This window comes from Monomorium pharaonis, chromosome 9 (genome assembly GCF_013373865.1).
Source record: "Monomorium pharaonis isolate MP-MQ-018 chromosome 9, ASM1337386v2, whole genome shotgun sequence".
Classification (NCBI taxonomy): Eukaryota; Metazoa; Arthropoda; class Insecta; order Hymenoptera; family Formicidae; genus Monomorium; species Monomorium pharaonis.
The window spans coordinates 19,498,561-19,519,191 of record NC_050475.1 but is presented as its reverse complement, the minus strand read 5'-3'; the positions used below and the strand labels follow the sequence as shown (position 1 = coordinate 19,519,191).

Here is a 20,631-nt window from a genome sequence, read left to right as displayed (position 1 = left end):
AAGATATGTTGTTGCGGGCTGCCAACTACAGATATACTCAATACAATAGTACATGCTATTGCAGCATCAACATTGTACTTGCATTAGCAGTAAATATTATTGTATTGAGTATTTTATGTAATTGGCTACATTACTTTTTTTTTCTGTGTATAAAATACATCTTTTGTAAACCGAACATTTAAGGCAAGCTAATGGCACCCTAATTCTTATTATACACGAGAGGTAACTACTCGCTCCTTATTCCACTCGGCGAACTCGAAAATGACGTATCCGGAGGCTGTCTCTCTGGCGCGGCTCTATAAGGCATCGCAGTCAATAGACGCAAGACAATACCGAGAAGCATAATCCGGGAATGGCTCCTGCATTTTGACGCCGGATACACACGTAGGAGGACGACGAGATCGCGCGCGCGACATTATTACGCCCGTCTTTATTGCGGACCTCCCGCGCGACCCCTCTTTCTCCTCTCTCTCTCTCTCTCTCTCTCTCTCTCTCTCTGTCTTCCTGTTGCACGCGCGCGTCCCGGTAACGATATTGACGCCAATCTTGCCTCGCTAACCTCCTTGTTATCCCCGCAGATTACACTTAGAACCGCCTCTGTGATAACGTTACGCGCCCGCGTATCGCGCGAGATAATCCCTCCTCCCTTCCCCCCCCCCCCCGGCGCCTCGCCGCTTCGCCAGTAATGCGTCAGCACACAGCGCCTCGTAATATCTTATCGTTTCGCGGATAATCAGTACAGCTTATTACCAAGTTAAGAGGAGCATTCCGTATTTCGCGATCCGTATTCTGCGGAAATCCGGATTTCTAACCCCGATCTCTAACGCCCGCTTACCCGCCCCGTATAAACACAGTTTTCCCTCGCGCATACGCACGACTGAGATTTGTTGACGCCGGATCCGTGAAATCGAGTTTGGCTGGAAAAAGACTCTCTTGGCACAAGAGTTGCGCCAAGAATGCAACGTACCTCTCTCCCTGTCCGGAATCAATCGAGCCAGCTTGTTGATGCGGGGATCGACCGGCACCAGAGAGCTCTCGTTGTCTTTCAAAATACGCTCGCACTCCTCCCTCCTTCGCTCAAGCTCCCGCCTGTAATAACAATTAAAAAAAAAAGATATATATATATATATATATGTATATACGTATAAATGAACGCGACGGAAACTGCGACAGAGGGGTCATTTCGCGGGCGCACACGTCTCTTCCGTTCGCCGTTGTTTTATTTCAACGTCGCTCGTTAGCCGAGCTTAAGCGAGCCCTGCCTCTCCCCCTGCCCGCCCATCGCCCGCTCCGCCCGCCCGACTCTATTGTAATTAGCGAAACATTTGCAAGTCATTTACAACGGAACGGTGGGAAGGCACGCGCGCGCAAAAGCGTTATGAATATTCCGCCGTATGTGCTGGGGTTGCGGGCGGGCGCGCGTAGCGCGCGATATGCACTTCCGAAATAAACACTAGCGAGGGGACCGAGAGACGACGAGAGCTTCGAATTACTATCTTCTCGAGTTTCAGCGAAGTAGACGCAAATACTACGGAGTTTCGCGACTGGCAGATATGCTACTTCGGGTACAGATACACACGTACACGTTCGGCGGTAACCCGTAGGATAGAATGTTTGACGTGACGTACCACTATATTGATACAAAGATAGCGTGTACATACATACATATATATATATAAATGTATATGCACGTGCACGAGCGGGGATCGATACGGAGGGGGAAAGGGAGACAAACGCAGAAACGGGAGACAGAGAGAGACTTGAGAGATGCGTAACATGTACGCGGTGGTTATTCATAATTGAAAAGCCTCCCGGAGAAAGCGTTGCGAATTTATCGGACGGGGGATGTTTTTCCGAAAAAAAAAAAAAAGCCGCCGCGCGCAGCTCGAAATGATAACTCGGAATACGCATTGTAAATAAAAATTGTATTATCAAGGGGCCAGTTTCATTTTTAATTTTCTTATCAAACGTTTCCTGCGTGTGTTGAAGCGCGAGTTTCTGACGGACGAAAATTATTGTTTAGGGAAAAGCGATTGTATCGAGCGCGAGAAATTATCTTGTCGGGGGGGGGGGGGGGGGGGAGTTTAGATTAAGTACGGGTTTTGACGGACGAAAATTATTGTTAAGGGAAAAACCCGCGTGCATCTCCCCTTGTCGCTGCGGTCCGCGGGACTGTAACTTCTACGCTACGCGTACGTAAATTTCTCGCAAGCCGAAGGAAGCAACGGCATAAATCGTGCCGAATACGCGGTTTCGCAACAGAAACAAAGGGAGGAGAGAGAGAGAGAGAGAGAGAGAAAAAAAAAGAGAAGCTCGGTATGGCAGAGGGAAAGTCGGTTGGAAATTACAATATTCATTTCGATAAAAGGGAGCGGCGGGCGATCGTATATGCTGCTCTCTGCGTCCGAGGGATAATTTATTATCTCGATGCCCGGAGAATTATCCCGCTTTTGCGCCGCGGACTCTTTCACTGCGGACAGCATGTCCGGCTGCAATAAATACTCCTGTGATAACCCGGTCGGCGCGAAATACGCCAATGATCCGCCCAATTAAGACCTGACATTACCGATAATTAGCGAAATCGTTATTTTGCTAATAATTTGATTTAGGAAACTCGCGGAAAATATCGGAGGAAAACAGTGGCGATAATATAAAGTTGAGTGGAATAATCAAAGTCATTACGTGCAAACAATTGGACAACGTAATTCTCAATGATAAAATTAACAGCATTATAATGTCATTAAAGAGTAAATATTCGAGTAATATTTGCGCTCGCTGCACGCGAAATTTAAAACCGGTAAGTCGTCAGTTTTTACTATTGGAAATCCATTATGCTCCGTCCGCAATGTTCCACTTCTTGCGTTCTCATTAGGAACTTCTATTTCTCTTCTAATTGTCTCGTCTAAAAAAATTCATCCCTCATTCACGCAAACAAAAAAATCCTCTTTCAAAAGACTTGTGCTCTTTATAAATATTCAAAGTTGTAAATACATAGGAGACGCGCGATGACGAGAGATGTTTGCATAAAAATGTTTGCGGCAAGCGTGCAGGTGAAAAAAAAAAAACAAAAAAACAACATATCTATCGATGAACAAAGCACAATGTAAGAGCGATTTAACCGGTCCCGAAAGGGTTATTCTATCATTTTTAGATTTTTGTTGCAAAACTATTTTGCGGGACGAGTCACGATACAGGATCACGCTGACGAATGGACACCGGGGGCGGGGGGGGGGTGCCGTTCGCGTGGAGCCGCCCACGGGCGGATCTGGTATCAAATATTATCCATTATTAAACACTACACAGAGCCCGGGCGCGTGTAGCAGCGCGCGTCCGTCAATTTTTCAATATTTTTCTGGCTTCGAGCGCTCCGAACGGGCGTCACTCATCCCCCGTGCCGCAACGGTGTATCGATATAAATTCGCGCGTTACCTTTGATACACAAAACGCGATGCGATATCATTTATCCCGCTCGCGCGGATTTTCCGTTGTTGACGACGCGTCAAATCCTAAGCATACATAGGCATTTTTAGAAAATAATTATGTGAGTAGAATGTGTCACAAATCTCAATAACTATTCAACATTATTGTACACGCAAAAGAATAATTCTTTTTGCTCAAATATCTAAAAATTGAGCGAGATAAAGACGTAAAAATAATTTTGTTGAATGCTTAATTATAATAAGCAACGCTGCAAAAAAATGTTGATATTCTGGCAACCAGTTTGAACGAACCTATATAATTGTTTTCTGACAATAGAATTTTCGGATCTGTGTCTAACCAAATTTTTAGATACTTGGCAAAACCGTCATGCGTGTTCTATGAAAAGGCCTGTAGAATGAATTGAAATAAATGTATCAGAAATGAAAAGTATTGTTATTTCATTTCACGCTTCTCTAGAACCTGATTCCTTCCTGAAAATCTTTGAATTTTTGTACGACCTGCGAGCTTGAAGCGCTCCACCTCGTTGTTATTTCGAGCTACGAGCTTCTTACGGAAAAACGTCTGAACGCGGCAGATCGGAGCGCATCCCGATTTCCTTGGGCTCGTTTTAGCGCCCGGCGAAGTAATACACCGATATTTCGGCGTACCCATTTCAGCGAGGTGAAAGGTAAGGGAGAATTTTTCTACGTTGTGTGTCGTGAGAGAGAAAGAGGACGCGCATTTCGCGCTTTATGCGGCCACCGCAAAATCGATCGAGACCCGCGACGGAGGAAACAGCGTACCTCTGTTTTTCCTACAAATTGAATTCGGCCCACGTTAAATATTATCGGTTATTAAAAGCGATGTCGTGTGTGCGCATGTATGTATGCATGTGTGTGCGATCTGTCGATATTTTTCTGCTCCATGAACACTCTTCGGGAATTTCTCTCTTCTCCTCTTTCCCTTGTCTCTCTCTCTCTCTCTCTCTCTCTCTCTCTCTCTCTCTCTCTTCGTCGTCTCTCACTTCCCTGTCCTGTCCTGCTTTGCCTGGGTTAATTCCGCGGGTTACCCGGTAGGGAAGGTCGGCGGTGTCGGTTTCCAGATCATAGCCACGCAATATATAGATCCGGAGCGACATATCGATCGACGTGGACGAGAGCGGAATAATAATTTGCACTGTTATTGCGAACCCATCCGGCGAAATCAAACCGGGCCGACACACGGCGCATTCACTCCCTTGTGCCCTCTTTCCCTATGTTCCGGTGTTTGGCCTCTCTCTCTCTCTCTCTCTCTCTCTCATTCCTCTTTCTCTTGGGCTCTCCATCTCTTCTTGTTCATTATCTCCACCCTTCTCTACTCTCTATCTTTCTCTCTTTCTTCCATTCGTTCTTTTGAAGGTAGAGCTAAATGCTTTTATTGATTCCCTCCACTCTTTTTCCATCCCATTTTTTTTTTTCATCGGCCTCTACACGTACAGGCACACGTTAGGCATACGCTTTGTTCGGCGGATGAGTGGAACAGCTACGAATATGCGAATGACAAGTGGCAATCGATTGGAACTCATCGTCTCCTCGGCGACGCCCAGCTCGTCGACGCTTCCAAAGACGCTTCGATAGAAAAATACTCCCGACATGCACTTGCCTCGCCGTAATGGCTTCATCGTCGTAGACGTAATGGCATTCTCGAGACAGTGGCAAGCGAGAGACAATCCCGCATAATATCGTCCGACACATTTGATTTCGTCCCAATGAAATTACGAGCCTCTTCAGCAAGGAATAACAAATAACGAACTTTGAAAAACATATTTTTTTTCAGTATATTTCAGTATATTTTTCACTATATTTACATATACATTTATTTTTCACGTGATTTTCATTTGTTGTGTTTACAATTCTTTCGCATTCGCGTGTTTGCGGAGTAAAAGGTGGTTTCGTTTCATTCCGGCAAAAGACTGATGAGTAATTAATAAATTTCGCAAATAACTCCGACATATAACTTTACGTTATTCTTGAGAGACTTGTCAGAAGAGCAGGGACGGTTAGGTCAAAACTGCGAGCGCGAGGTGAGCAATGCCCTGGCCGACGTCAGGGCAGCACGGGGAAAGTATATGGTTTACTTCAAAAACTTTTTACCGATAGCGTAGCCAGTGGGCACTTTAAATAATCCTTCTGCGCGCGGATATTAAATTTCTTACCGTGGTTCGTGGTAGCGTGCCGGATGGTAGTCCGCTTAAACGGTACACTCTGTCCGCAAGACTGGATTGCTGCCACATTACTATGTACACACACACACACATACACACACACTTACACACACCGTGCGCATGTGTTCTGTGAACTTATGGCCATTTAAACTCTAGTCGCGAGTTCCATAAAAAAACTCTTAAAGCTAATTGAGACGACTTTTTCACTTTAGGAGGCGTTATTTTACGCTCTGAAAGACAGCTCTCAATATCGAGCTCAATGTCGATCGCGTTTGAAATTACTTTCGTCGTTTCGTTTACGTGAAAAAGAAAAGTACAATAGATCGAACGTAACAAGTTGCAAATTCTCGTAGACGAGGGGGAAATGTTTTTCTTTTTTCCTGAAAAATCGAGCACGAGAATGTAAAGATGAGAAATCTCGTCTAATTAGAGTCGAGTGACCGCGCAAGTTCTGTTTGGAAGGACTTTCGAGATTGGCCGTATGAGTTTCGTCATTAGCGGATTTACGAAGCGTTTCTCGACGGGGATCCCCGACGCGAGACGTATTGAATATTAACGAACGCCCTCGAAAAAATTCTCAGAGTTGACAAAGTGGTTTTGCGTTGTCGCTTGTCTCGAGTTCGGGTACGCACGGGATATTAGGAACGCTCGCTGCCTGCAAATAACGGCAGAGCTTTGAATTTTAATGCGCCCCGGCGGTGTTGCGACATCAGGCATCCGATGGGCATGATGTTTTCGCAAGATTAATCGCGATGGCGCCGATAACGCCATCATTCTCTCTTATCGTAAAATTAAATGTCACCGGAAATGAAAGCCATTTTTTCACATTACCTTTCTTGTAGCCAAGTATTCAAACAATTAATTGATACCGTCAGCTTGAAATGAATTTATTTTTTTGAATCTACGGCTTACAGACGACAGTACCAAGTAATTGAGTCAATTAAACGAGATATCCCCGTTAATTATGTTGATTTGTCAGAAAGATATAAGCGGTCAAGTGGTAAACAATTAATAAAATACAAATCTATATCTCCAAGATATTATAATTCTGCATTTCCAGAAGTATCTTCATTTACGCGAACTGCATAGCGAGAATTGTATGAACGCGAAGCATAAACGTGAGAGAAGTGATCCCTCATGAAAAAAATATGAGGCAAAATTGCGGAATAAAATATTTTCATAAGAGACCGCGTCTCCGAGGAAGGCCGGCTACAAGCTGCCATGTATACGTTCATTTAGGTAAGTGAGATACGCCAGTCGTGTCACGAGGACTTGGGGTGACTGAACCATCTTCCTGAAAATATTCTACGTAGCTATACGGGTGATGCGCACGGGAGCGGCATTGTAATTGAGGTTGAGGAGGGGACATGTCGTTCATCTACCACGCATATTTGGCGCTCTATGTGGGCGTCTCTGATTATGAACCGTATTTATCTGTTACGCAAAACGTATTCATCTTGCCATGTATACGCGAGATAAGATGAAAGTCGGATATGTTGGCCGCGCAATGGATACACAAGTCCATGTTGCTCTTGAAATATGAAGAGAATCTCTGATATTCCTTGTTTATCTCAGATTTCCAAATAGAAACTGATGAATCAAAAATGAATGATCTAAAATGGGAAATGTTTGAAAATAAATCTCTATTGTTGGATCGGCTAATAAAAGTTAATGAAGATAATAAAAAATCGAATTACTCAATATCTTAAAAAGCTCTAATAGTAGTGAATATACTTTAAGAAAAATAATAAATCACAATTTAAAAAAATAGTAATATCTTTTTTTTAACAATTAATGTTTCATATACAAGTAAGAAATTGAATAAAATTGAATAATCTTGCTTATACATGTATGTATAATGTAATCTTTTTTGAAGAATTTATAATAATCTTAAATTTTAACAAAATAATATATGTTTATTTTTATATTCTAATAGATATCTAAAGCATTACTATATTTAGAGCATTTATCTAGAGCATAACCATTCTGACAATAATAATATTAAAGAATTATAATTCTTGTGGTTTAAATATATCGTTTTTTTCTATACATTCATTTTTTTCCTCTCAATTCATGAAAAATATCAACGAATAATGAGAACACATTTTTCTTGATGAATATACAATCTTTCAATATTTAACAAAATGTATAAAAATATTTTCAAAGAATACTCTTTTTCTGTGTAAGTATTGAAATATCTAAAAGCAGTAGCGTTGTATAAATTCTGTCTGCAACGGAAGATCGAATACTCTATTAAATCACGGGTTTTAAAATACTGTTAAAAAAATCGAGTTTTCCCTCGCAAAAGTTGGATTAGGTGCGTTATTTTCGTTATTACCTTCCTTCGATACTTCAAAGATATATCGCCCGATCGCGCCGGGATTTTTTAGGGGCATCCCATATAACCGCTGAATCGGTACAAATCGCTCTTTGAGAGGACCCTCAGAGAAAATTATTTGCGTCGAATCGCTCGATCCCTTCCCTCCGGTATCGATGTCGAAACGCAGCCCGCAAAAATAATCCAGCCCGGGGCAGGTAGCCCCGCGTTTATACGAGCGCGACGTTTCTCTTTCCAGCGTTACGCTCGGACAGAAATACGGTCGATCCGGCAGCTATTTTCTCTGCGGTCCGGCTACAGCCGGCAAACGGACCGACCGGGGCCGCAACCTCCATGGGATTTTCTCCCCGCTCTTTGCGATCACCGGCGTGCCGATGCGGCACGAAGATGCCTTCGAAATGCAGGCGGGCGCACGCCATTAATTACGGCGTATCCAATTATTCTTCGTTACGCGGATGATATATCGGCCAACCGATCCCCCATTTTGTTGTATCGCGCGTATCGAAGTCCGACGCGCCGCGCATCCATCGGGCGATACACGCTGCGGGAATATAATCCCCTCCTCCATAACAATTACATAACAATGCTAATGCCGTAACAATGGGCGCGATAACGAGGAACAGCCTCGCGCGGAATATCGCTCGACGCGTTCTCGCGTACACGGGGGGGGAGGGGCGGGGGTGTCACATCCTGCGCGAGGAGACTCACAAAATGAACTTGAAACGTTGATACAGTAGCCGACATATCGAAATTGAAATAGAACGAACAAATAATTTTGCACTTTTTATCCTGCGGTAAAAGATTTTTTAACGTTTCTCTCTCTTCCCCCATCTCTGTCTTTCGTTCTCTCTTTTTCTTCTCATTTCAACGCGATCCCGTAGAAGGGTCGAAACGCTCTCATGTGTTCACGTTATTATTCCGTATTATTACGTTTCTGTATATATGACGCCTTATGTACCAGACGTAAATCAAACCGACGTCACCACGAACTTGTTAATTGCGGACTACTGTCTGATCAACAGACGGCGTAATGCCGAGTCATTTGGATGCGGCAAGGGCGCTAGACGGTAGTCTAACCGCGTAGGCGACGTCGAAACAAGACCACTTCACAGCCCTGACTGAACAGAGTCGAGGGGTGGGGGAGGGAGGGGGCAAGGCGGGGGTCACGTCGATTACTTCATTAATTAGCCTGGCCAAAGGTATTCACGGTTTCTCCCCCTCCCTTTCTCTCTCTCTCTCTCTCTCTCTCTCTCTCTCTCTCTCTCTCCCTCCCTATCTTTCTATGCGCTTGAACTCGCATTGACGGCTAATCCATTCCTGCGGGACTGCACCGACACCCGCCGAGTTTCCGCTTTTTGCCGGAAAACGCGACGCGTCATCTTACTTGCCGCACGGGGAGATCTTTTTGTCGGGCCGGGCCTTGGGAAATGTTTTGCAGCGTCCGGCGGATAATCGATTTTCCGTCCACTCTCTGATGCTGAGCACCCTGACGTGTGTGCGGATTTTCCGATGTTTGCGTCTTTAGTTAACATAAAATCCACGCCAACCTTCTGTCTCTTTTAGAAAAATCATCGTAGATGACGTATCGTTATTTAATTTACAAAACATGAGAACAAATTTTTTTCATTTTTCGGCCGGTGCAGTTCTTAGTGCTCAACCCTCTAAAGGCCGTATTGTCTGATTGTTATTAAATATATTCATTTTACTAATTTTATTTAAAAAATATTTAGTAAGTCAAGAATCTAGCGATATCTTATTTTTTCATTAGTTTTATATTTTTCAATGTCTAGTTTCTTCTGCGGTATATTTCAATATTACATACGGATCTAATTTCACTTTTAAATATAATTAAACTGTATAGACTCTGAATTTGTTAATTCATTTTTAAATTTATGCGTGGAAAGTACACGTTATAATATGCAACTGACCATTAACAATTTTTATATTAATTTTTATTACATATTTTTAAATTTTGTACGCCGATATTGGTTATCAGACTAAATTACTATTTAATTCGTAATGTCCTAAATAATGCAACCTAAATTACCTTACGAATATATTTACACGGAAAGAACGGTTTTACCGAAGTAAAACCTAAAATTTTAGCCAGGTTTGTTGTAGCATCAAAATAATTATAAAGGACGCTTAAGCACCACGAACAATGCTGCAAAAAGTTTTGATATTCTAGCGACCAGCTTGAACGTCCTACATAATTATTTTAATGGTCTAACAGAATTATTTTCAGATCTGTATTTAAATTTTTTAGATATTTTAGCAAAACCCTTCCTTTCGTGCAGTAACTTTTACTTCTTTACGTACTCCTTTATTAGATATATATATTTCTCAGATTGCGCAAAATACCTGTGACATTGTATCCAAGTATAATGTATTCGACAGAATATATTACGAGTAAACCAGTAAACGATGATTTAACGCCAACGCTCTTTCGATTGCGGGGCTTATCTCTAGATAGATAAAGATCGCCATTGTCCGACCGATCTCTCCGCGACACGGATCGCAATTCGCAAGTTTCGAGACATCCAACGGATTTAAAGCTTTTGTGGCGGGATTAAAGGTTACCCAGGGGTTAAGGATCGAAAGCGGCGGAGCCGAGTTGCTACCCTCGTTGCATTAATTCAAAACGACTATCTCAAATGTCATGCGCCGTAACTGTGTGACTGTATACGAGACTGCATTATTTTATTTCATAATTCTCAGACGGTAAATCTAAAAATGCGTTTTGACCTTTAACCGGCCGTTTAATAAATTGTATCCTCGTAACGATGATGAGAGAGAATCTTTCAAGCACGAAAGCGTTTCTCGAGCTTTTCCCCTCACCCCGCTTTCTTTATTTCGATAATTAAATCTCTCCTCTGCATTGTCTGCGATCAAAGCTCTCAAGTCTGTTGGAGGAATAATAAAACGCGGGAGCACTTTTAATTTATATAATTTACAAAAAAATTCAAATATAAGAGATTAGTTCTCTTGATGAAATTACGTCCACATCGATTTCGCTTCAAAGGACAGATTTTGTGCTATTAAAAAAGAAAAACATAGGTATCAAATATTAATTGCATGTAGATGTGCAAATGAATTTTAGCCCTTCTTTTTAATCTCTTTCCACGCCGAAAAACTCGATTACTGCTAGAAAAAAAAAAGTTAGACGTTACTTTCTGCGAACGTACCCCTTTTCAAGTCTAAAATATTAGATACAACTTCCTGATATAATAAATTACGTCATGTTTGACGCGGCGGACGAAATTTATCGCTCGTACATCATGCGAAGCATAGCTCCAGGTTTTCCCCGCGTGCATGTTTATCCCGATAATCGCGTCGCGTCGCGTCGCCCTACGTCGCTTATCCCCCGAAAGCCGCCGCAATCTGGATCAAAGTCGTTGCAGGAACGTGCAGGTCGGCGCGAGGTGCAATCCTTCTTGCCCGAGCCGACGGGCAAACGTACGAGATTTCTCCGCCTGGCTGTTCTTCTATCCCGAGCGTGTTCAACATCCGTCTCGGGGTTTTTCCTCCCCCTCCTACCCCTCCTTCCGGCAGAGCGGGGGAAACGAAAGCGCGCGGTCAGGGTATCCCGGGGAAAAAAGCCGGGTTCATCGCGACCGAGCCACCGCTCGTAGCCACGATTTATCCAGTCGCGGATTGCCCCCGTGGAAATCGGGCCAGATCTAATTTCGCGCGGCGCGCGAGGAAGCTCTATCTCCCGCTGATGGCACACGATCCCTCGTATCTCTCGCCGATCTCTATCCCTCCTCTTCCGCGCTGGCTCCGCCGACTGCGAATTCCGGCCGGCGCATTTCTCGGCCGTTAAGTGTCGGAAAACAGAATTACGAGGTCCGGGAATATTTTTCAAGCGCGCGCTCACGCTCTTTCAAGACGACTTTATCTCCGTTGGCAATCGCGTTAAGTCATTCCGCGCGTTAATCTGACCTTTCTCAGAATTTATCGTTTCGTTTTGACACCCTAACGCCGAATGATCGCGACAATGACGAGGAACGGCATAAATGTCAATCCTCCTAGCGAGGATCGCTTTCCTTTTCTTTCTTTTTTTCCCCCATCGAGAATCGTTTTAAAAGGTTCTTGCGTTCGACAAGGGAATATTCTGCCGCCGAGTATTTTTGTACCTTCGGCGGGGAAAGATAAATTGTCTTACGCATCGCTTTGGCTCGATTTAAATTCAGCACGGTGCATTCCGTCCACGGGGTGGCTCCCTTTTTCCGTTTTAACTTTAGCTTTCCTTTCCGTACTTCTTAACTATGACGTTCGGATAAAAACGCGAGACACGAAAATGGCTACAAAATGGAATTTGATGTGGAACCGTGGCAAGGAACTCCGCTCCTCTCCTTCCGCCTTTGTTTTCGCGAGATATCCCCCTCCCCCCTCGCAATTACACTAGCGCAAAATACGCTGACTATTATTCCGTGATAAAGCAAACGTGTTTTCTCGAGTGTCATCCCGCGAACATTATTTCGCAACGCGCCGTCCTTTCCCTCTGCAAAATATTATTTGTTTTATTCGCGAGAACATTCGCAAAAATCTGCGTATTTCACGCAGGAGAGAGAAAGAGAGATATAGGAAAAGAGAGGAAGAGAGAGAGAGAGAGAAAGTGCCGTTTTACAACCAGAGCGGGGAAACTCCGATAATTTCTGTCGTTATAACGTGCGTGATGGGTATTATGTGCATACATGCACATACCCGTCACGCGCGCGCGTCACATATTATTCATACAAATTTTTCGAGCGATCGTAAAACACCGTAATCGCCGAAAATGATAATATCCACCGCCGGCGTGCTCGTTACGCGCGCATTTGCGCGTCGGGTTTCTAATGACACGGCCGTGTTTGAGAATTCCGCGTGACGCTCATCGATAATTGTCGCAATTATAATTAGAACGTTCCTCCCCCCCCCTCCACGCCCCTCGAGCGTTCTCCGCCCGGCGTGTATAACGCCGTTTGCGGCGCGGGACGGATAACGGGCGGCGCGGGCCGGATAAAATCCATTTTGCGTAATCCGTCATGTTCGCATTTATCCGTCATTAATTCAGCTGCGATTTTAATTGACAGAACAGCTACTACAGCCCGCCCGCCCGCGGCTTGCACAGTGTTTATATTATCGATTTTGCAGTACGTCCACCGACGCAGGCGATGAGCGCGGCTCGCTCGCGTCTATACTGGCGATTGATGCAATGATAACTATGTCTGTCTGCGTCGATAAACCGGAGAATGCGGATCGTTAAAGCGAGATTGTACGCACGAAATTTCCGAAAATTCTGGTAGCATCAGATTGCGATGTAATTACGCCGAAACAATACGCGAGCAATTCAAAATTTTAAAGCTTAGTTGTGTAATACAAACTTTTTCCGAGCTCGCAGAATCTTTTTTTTTTTTTTAATAATATTCCTCCCTCCCAGAATTTCAGGTTTTTCACATTTTTTCTGTTAAAATTATAATATTTTCACGTGTATTTAACATAAGGTATTTTTTAATTATACTATTTTGATTTAATAAAATTATTTTTTTCCTATTTCTACTATATTTTTGTTAGGAGATTATGTGTCGCGAGAATTGATATAAAGAAACGTTAAAAAAAAAATGTTAGAAACAAATTTTTCTAAAACGTACGCCTATATTTACGCAGATTTTTTTTTTAATTTGACAGAGATTCTTTTTGTAATTATGACGCTATTTTGTATTATGGCACATTAATCTGTTGATCGAACACAGAGCAAATTATCTTCGTTATTATATCGCCGTGAGGGATTTTATGATATTTTCCTCTGGTGTATAATGGCGGTTTAATCAGCGACAGTATCGCGCGCGTGTGTCACGTACAGAGTGGTCCAAACACTTGATAACGAAACCATCGATCAGCTGTTCGTTTCGTATTCCTTTCGATTCGGAAAGTAATGCCGAGGACGACGAGTTGGAAGATCGCCCGGGCTTGTTACACGGGACATTTTTTCAAATTTCACTCCTTTTCGCCGAAATAAACGAGGGATCGCACTCATTCATTTCCCTTTTCCCTTCCTCTTTTCACAGCGGAAACTCGACGAGACTTTTTAGACGAGACAAAAGTGCAATGTCCCGCGCGTAATGTTTACGATAATCTTTTCGCATTAGTGAATTCCTGTTCGCGGCGCAAAGGCGATTAAAGTATCGGGAACAAATGTATAATGGCGACGATAATTTTGGGACGGCGGCGGCGGCGGCGGCGGTGATCCCGACCAAAGTTTCCCGCGTCGCGGTGCACCGGGATTCCTCTACCCGGTACAATCGCGAAATCTTCTTTTTAAGTAACGCACTTTTCGCGTAAAGTTAATGGCGTTGAAAAATTCAAGGCTCTTTCGCCGCGCTTAATCCCCGTCTCATTGGCCGGAGGGTTAATGCCGCTCTCAAAAGCGCCGCATTAAATGTTTATTGTTCGTCTACTCAAAGGCCACTTCGTCTAGTCGTACGGCTAGTTTCACGAGGTTAACCTAGCGGGAAGCCAACGACGGCACCGCAGAGAGGGTGGGCTAAAACCGGAGTCTAGTTTCGTTCGGTAGCGGCCGCCGTCCGACCCGGCAAGTGCCCATCCCTTCTGAATATTTTAGGAAGTACGCGCGCGCGCGCGTATCCCACCTCATCCCTCGTTATATCGGGTTCGAACCGGCTCTTACCTGGACCCAGGCGAGTGTGTACGTCCCGGGATACTGATACATCCGCGATTAAATTCGTATGTGCGCGTCCGCGGGGAGATTGCGACCCGGGAAAATTGCGGGGAGCGATTGGGGAAACACAACGTGGCAACGAAAGAGAGCGTGTCGCGAAATAGATAAGATCGCGCCTCCACTTCAAAAACTGATATTTGAGGAATCAATGAGATCTCAGAGTGAGATGGTTTTGCAATTCGGCCGATCGAATTTCCTTGCATTATGTACGAGCTGTTTTGGAACGCGATTTCTCAGCCTCGAGTTCTCTCCCGATGATTTGGGATGGATTATACAACTCAATGTATGATTCGTGTTATGAAAGATATTATGTCTAAAGCTAATTGCTTCGAGATGTCAGACTTGTATAACGTTCATTATTTTTCCGTCTTTTTTTCTTGCATACAGTTTCGTACTTTTGTTGCCGCCACGATAGACGCAACGTCGTTTTCCGTTTCTGAAATCGAGCCTTCACAACTCGAGGTGGGAATACTTACATCGGTTTGTCCGGCAGATCGTGTTCGGCGGCCAGTCGCAGATCCTCCAGCGCGAAATGGTACTCTTTGAGGGCCGTAAAGGTCCCGGCTCTCCCCAGCAGCGCCAGGGGCAACGACAGACCCTGATCAACCGTCTTGTTTCCACCTGATATAGAGACAGATATTGTCAATACCGTGTGATTTGGGAAAATATCGCTGCTCGGCCCCGACAGACCCGCTCTCATCGATTACCGATTACCCCGGACGCAAACGATATATCGGCGCAAAGTCAACGGAGCCATGAAAGCCGCCGAACTTTCGCCCGATTAACGTATGTTGCCAGAATACGCGGTGAGTAAGATTCAAGTATTTATTCCACTTGTTGTACGGATCTGGCGTTGCGCCAGAGCGATACGCGATCGACCCGTCGACGGCATATTTCAGACCTACGTGCGCATTAGGATTTATAGAAATATTAAAATATTCATTTGACGTGAGAAAGAATCGGATGGCGTTTATACGTATATATAGTTACATCGGTAAATGATCTTTAACTTTCCAGCAAATCATCGCTTTAATGTAAATCTAAACTAATTAGTAATTAATAATTAAATCAAGTAAATAGCAATTACATTGTATTTGTACTAAATAATAATTATATATGATTTCATTAAATATTCGCGTTCTAATTATTGAAACAATAAAAGTGCATTATTTTATATTAGCAAAACTAACCATGAATTCAACGATCACTGATTATAGCGATCCGCCTTAATAATCGCATCAATCTTGCGCACTTGTTATAGATAACTCATGTAGTAAAACATTACTTTATGGGTAATAGCGATAGTGATTTTGTTTATACAAAATACAGAGAAACAAACATTAAAGATAAACAAATTAAAGTTACGAGCGTCGTTTAAATGTATATAATGTAAGGATAAGTAACGAGATGTAAATTTTAAATCTTCTCAATTCGGATAATGGACATTTTTGGGTTCTATAGTGACCTGGTTGAGGTGCACGTAGGACAGCCTGACTGAACAGCAAAAGGGCCTTTTCGTGCTCGCCGACGGCGGCGAGCTGGTACCCTTCGAGTCGCTTGCGCCGGGATATCTCCGCATCCTTGTCCCTGAAAAGGGGCTTCACGTTTGCGAGCGTGTCGGCCACGGCGTCCTTTACTCTCGCGTCGGTGAAGATCGCCCTCACCCGCCCCACGTCGTCATCGATCCGGCCGAACGTCCCCGACGTCCAGGTATCGCCCGCGGTTTGCATCACGTGCCCGCTGAAATCGTGGAAGAAGCCCCTCCTGCCGGAGCGCAGCGTCTCCGACGAGCAGAGGTTCCTGTAAAATTCATCCTGATCCTGCATTCTTGCGCACGGAGGGAAAGCGCCCTTTGTGCCGCGCGTCTTCCTCTCACCCTCCCTCCCCTCCCTCGACTCGCCCCGCGCGCGTTCCGTTAACGAGATTCTCTGTATGCGAGCGAATCGTCCTTTTAGACGGCCTAAAATACGACCCGTCCGTTTTTATATCGCAGATTAGTGTACCCACTCAGTTCGTTACGATTGCGTCGCTTGTACAAGTACGACCTCCCCTTCCCTACATCCTTTATTCCACATTTTAAGGCGCAGTTTTGTATAATGTATACGGTTTTATATATTTTTCTTCCTCCCTACTTTTTACCTTCCCCGTTTGGCCTCGTCTTTTTGCGGACGTTTTTTTCTTCTGTATGCGCGCAAGAGAGAGAGAAAATTTTTTATCTTTTAAGATTTTTATCTTAATTTACCTCTCAGTTATTACGTTCTTATCCAAGTTTTCGTGATATTCTCAGGTAATTATGTTTTGATTAAATCTTCCCGCATATTTCTACTTTTGTGAGAGAGGTGAATTCCTCAGGAGTACAATCAGTATCCCCGTCTGCGTCTCTCTTCGCTTCTTTACGAGCTGCAGTTGTCGATGTACCCGATGCACCAGAAGTCCGCCTCGTTACTCGACGTCGCACCACAACCGATCCCGCTGAATATTACAAAAGCTACGTGTTTCGGTGTATTTTGTATCCGCCGTCGAACGCGCGCGTCAACCCCGAACTCCCGGGGATTAAGAAGCAGTTAGACGGCGCGATTCGCAGGGAGCAACGACCAGGAGTACATACAGACAGCCGAGCGTAGATATTTTACCGGTGAAAATAGTAGATAATAATCGAGTCGAGTTTGCGCGAAAATAATTTACAAGTTGGACCGCGTACGAAGCGCAGGGGGTGCGCGCGAGTCCGAAAAAAGTCATTTCGCCCGTATTGAATGATAAAAGGACCGAGGACCGGACGCGCGGGCAGATTCCTATTCTCTCGTCTCGAGTCCACGGAATTAAACGACTCTATTCGCCCGTGAGAAATAGCCACTCGGGGATTCTCTATCAAGAAGCAGCCGAGACCCGAATTTAAAGGGACTTCCCCCGCCAGACGAGCGTCCTTCCACAGGATCTCCTTCGCAAATTGCTTGCTGCAGGAATATCGGATGGTGGAATACCCGGAGTCTTTTTTTTTTCCAATTCCTCTCCCTCTTTGTTGTTTACTTCTATTTACGTGTGTTTTCGTCAAACGACAAGAGTAATGTCCAAATTATATCTCAATATTTACAAATTCAATCGTGCAATAACAGAAACTCCAACGTATATTCGCCATTAATCGACGAGTCGGTACGTCCTTTCCGGGTCCGCGGCATCGATGAAACCGCATCGGTTTTAATTCCCACTTTAGATTTCCACCGTCCACTGCTCGAACGTTTAAGTAAAGTTCACTTGAACGGCTCGTTTGACTGCCCTTTACGCAAACTTTTCACTTCGCCTCTTCAACCATTCTAAGCCTGCATTTCCGATTTCTTTCTGATTCCCTCTTCGTAGGTCGGTTCGCAGTTTTGGAACACCACCACGACCGCAGTCGAGGGACACCCGAGCGCATACGGAATGACTGAAACGGATTACCGGCGGTCCGCCGTTCTCCTCCTCTTCCTCCGCCCGGAGCGAGTAAAACTTTAAAGATCCTCTCGACTACTCTCATTCGCCGCGAAAAACGCAGCACCCGGGGATTCCTCACGTCTCTCTCGCGGCGGCTCGATGCTTTATGAGGGGTTTACTTTATAGACACGAACGAGGTATTAGGACGGAAGACCGGTATTAGACTGAAAACGCCGCTAGAATGCGGACGAAAGGGAGGGACAAATATATGTGCGTATATATGGCGAGAGGGACGAGGATAGAACGCTTCTAAGAACGGAAGAAGCTGTCTCTCTCTTCCTCTTTCTCTCTCTCTCTCTCTCACCTACCCCCCTCTCTCTATCTTCTCTTTCGCCACGTCTGGAACAGCTAGAGAAATAATTTTAGACACGTTCTATTTCGATCGTAAACGACTCGCGAGAGGAGCATTCGCTCCTCATCGCAGAGTCCTCTGGCTTCGTCCGTTCGCAAGCGTCAAGTAATCGTGAGACGCCACGAAAATTTTCTCGTCGATAACGACACTCTCGATCCCGACGTCGTCGTCCCCGTGATCCCTCTGCCATCGCACCTCGTCCCCCTTTTTTCACTGTCGTACCGTGCAGGTTTTACCCCGGCGTCGCCTCCTCGAGTCGACGCAGAAATCCTACCTCTGCACCCGACATCCACCCCCGTCACTGTCCGTCCCACCACCCCATAGAGCCCCATTATAGCCCAAGAAAATTTATCGTCGAACGTCCTTGATCTCCCTCCCTCCGCCTCTCCCCGCCGGCCTCACCTGCCCGCGGTAGAAAATACCTGGATTCGAGTAACTCGTAAATCGAACTAGCCGTGTAATAAAGTCGTACCGTGACGTTCCACGCTCTTTCGGAGTTTCCGCACCTTGCGACTTTTTGCTATTGTGCGCCGAGCGAAATCTTCGAGCTCCCGCGTGCTATACGTTCTTACGTGACTTTCCCCTCGGCCACTTAATGGTGAGCTAGATCCGACATCGTCTCGACGGTAAATCTCAGTTCCCCGAATTTTCCTCTGAATTTACTCCGTACTTGTAACTGTTAATGTAATTGTAACTATGCGAATTACTAATATTTTGGTTTCTCATTTTTTTTTACATTAAAATATCACAGCATTGTACTGTTTATTTAAATTTTGTTTCTTGAAATTTACTATTTCTATAAAATCTTTTTAACTTTAAAAATTTATGTTATAATTTCAATAAATTTCAATATTCAGAAAGTTTTTAATTTAAATACCATTAAAAAAAATTAATTTAAATATTTAAAATTTAAGACTGTAAGTTAAAAAAATTTTAAAATTGAATAATTCTGGATTTTTTTACAATAAACTTCACGTCCACATTTTTATATTTTTTAACAATAGATTTTTCAGGCAATTTAACGTTTATTCTTTTCAATAATTATGCTATAACGTGTCTACAATTATCTAATAATTAATAAATAATTACATACATATAAAAACTAAAACTCTTTCCGAGCTTTAGAAAGAAATAAGAAAATATTATTAATAATGTGTGCTTATACCGCAAGTATTATAATTATTATAAAAAATTATATTATAATTATAATTTTTAATCAATTTCAAATAAATTTGACTTAATTATTTTAATTCACATCTCAGCTAACAATGCGAAACATTAAAAAGAAAAATTGCAAAAAAAGAGATTTTTCCCTCAATGTATTTACTAAAATTAAATGGGCACCATTTCGAGAAGGAATTCACGATTGCAAAATAAAGTCGTCGAAAAGAGACACTCTGTACAATTTCTCAATTAGTTCCTACGTAACTTCTCATTACATTCCCCGGTTAAAATATTTCGGGCACGTTTTAAAACGAAGTAGAGCTCCGTCGGGTCGTCCGGCCCGAGAGAATTTGTACACCGACGTTCACCATCCTCGAAAACGTAAAGTATCGATGCCGCTGCTCTCTGATGAAATATCGACACTTGACTTCTTGGAGTAAATGGAACCTTTCGCGCAGTAACGTCATATGAAATTCCCGAAGGATCGTCGGCAGTTGTATCGATTTAACGTCCGACCACGTATCCCCCGTTAGTTGTCATATGCGTGTCAGGTGTTCGCCTTATCTATTCGCAATCCCGCTCATATTCTTCTCTCGGGCGTATGAATTTTTCAGCATTGTCGTCGCAAGATTTCTCTCCTTCATTCCCCACTACAAGAGCGGTAGTAAAAATTCTCCGCTGGGCGTTTATTAAATTATTACACCCAAGATCTTTCCACTTCTGTTCCCCATGTTAGTTCGTAATTTTCAGAATCCTCAGTCAATTTGTACGTTCGCGTCCCGCAAAGAAACACGACGGTTTTCGTTTCCTTCCCTGGGCGACAAACGGTGACGAACGACGACGATGCGCCGCTGCTAATCTATACCCAATTGTCAATTGCAAACGAGCTCGTTGAGTTAAAAAAAATATCTCCGGCCACGTCGCGATCCCTTTACTTCCCCCCTTCTAACCGTAAGATAACGAAA

General features: G+C 43.8%; 1 protein-coding gene across 7 annotated transcripts in view; it reads right to left on the bottom strand.

Annotated features, from left to right (window-relative positions):
- LOC105839217 (SET and MYND domain-containing protein 4) overlaps positions 1-20,631 on the bottom strand; it is a 207,352-nt gene that overhangs the window by 22,634 nt on the left and 164,087 nt on the right. For 4 of the 7 annotated variants that reach the window (XM_036292214.1, XM_036292215.1, XM_036292213.1 and 1 more), the window contains exon 3: positions 968-1,089. In XM_036292214.1, coding sequence (XP_036148107.1) covers positions 968-1,089 — 122 coding nt within the window. Of the gene's footprint in view, positions 1-967; positions 1,090-15,158; positions 15,304-16,147; positions 19,277-20,631 lie in introns of those variants that run through there. The other 3 variants (XM_028193104.2, XM_012685375.3, XM_012685374.3) reach the window with 3 other exon arrangements.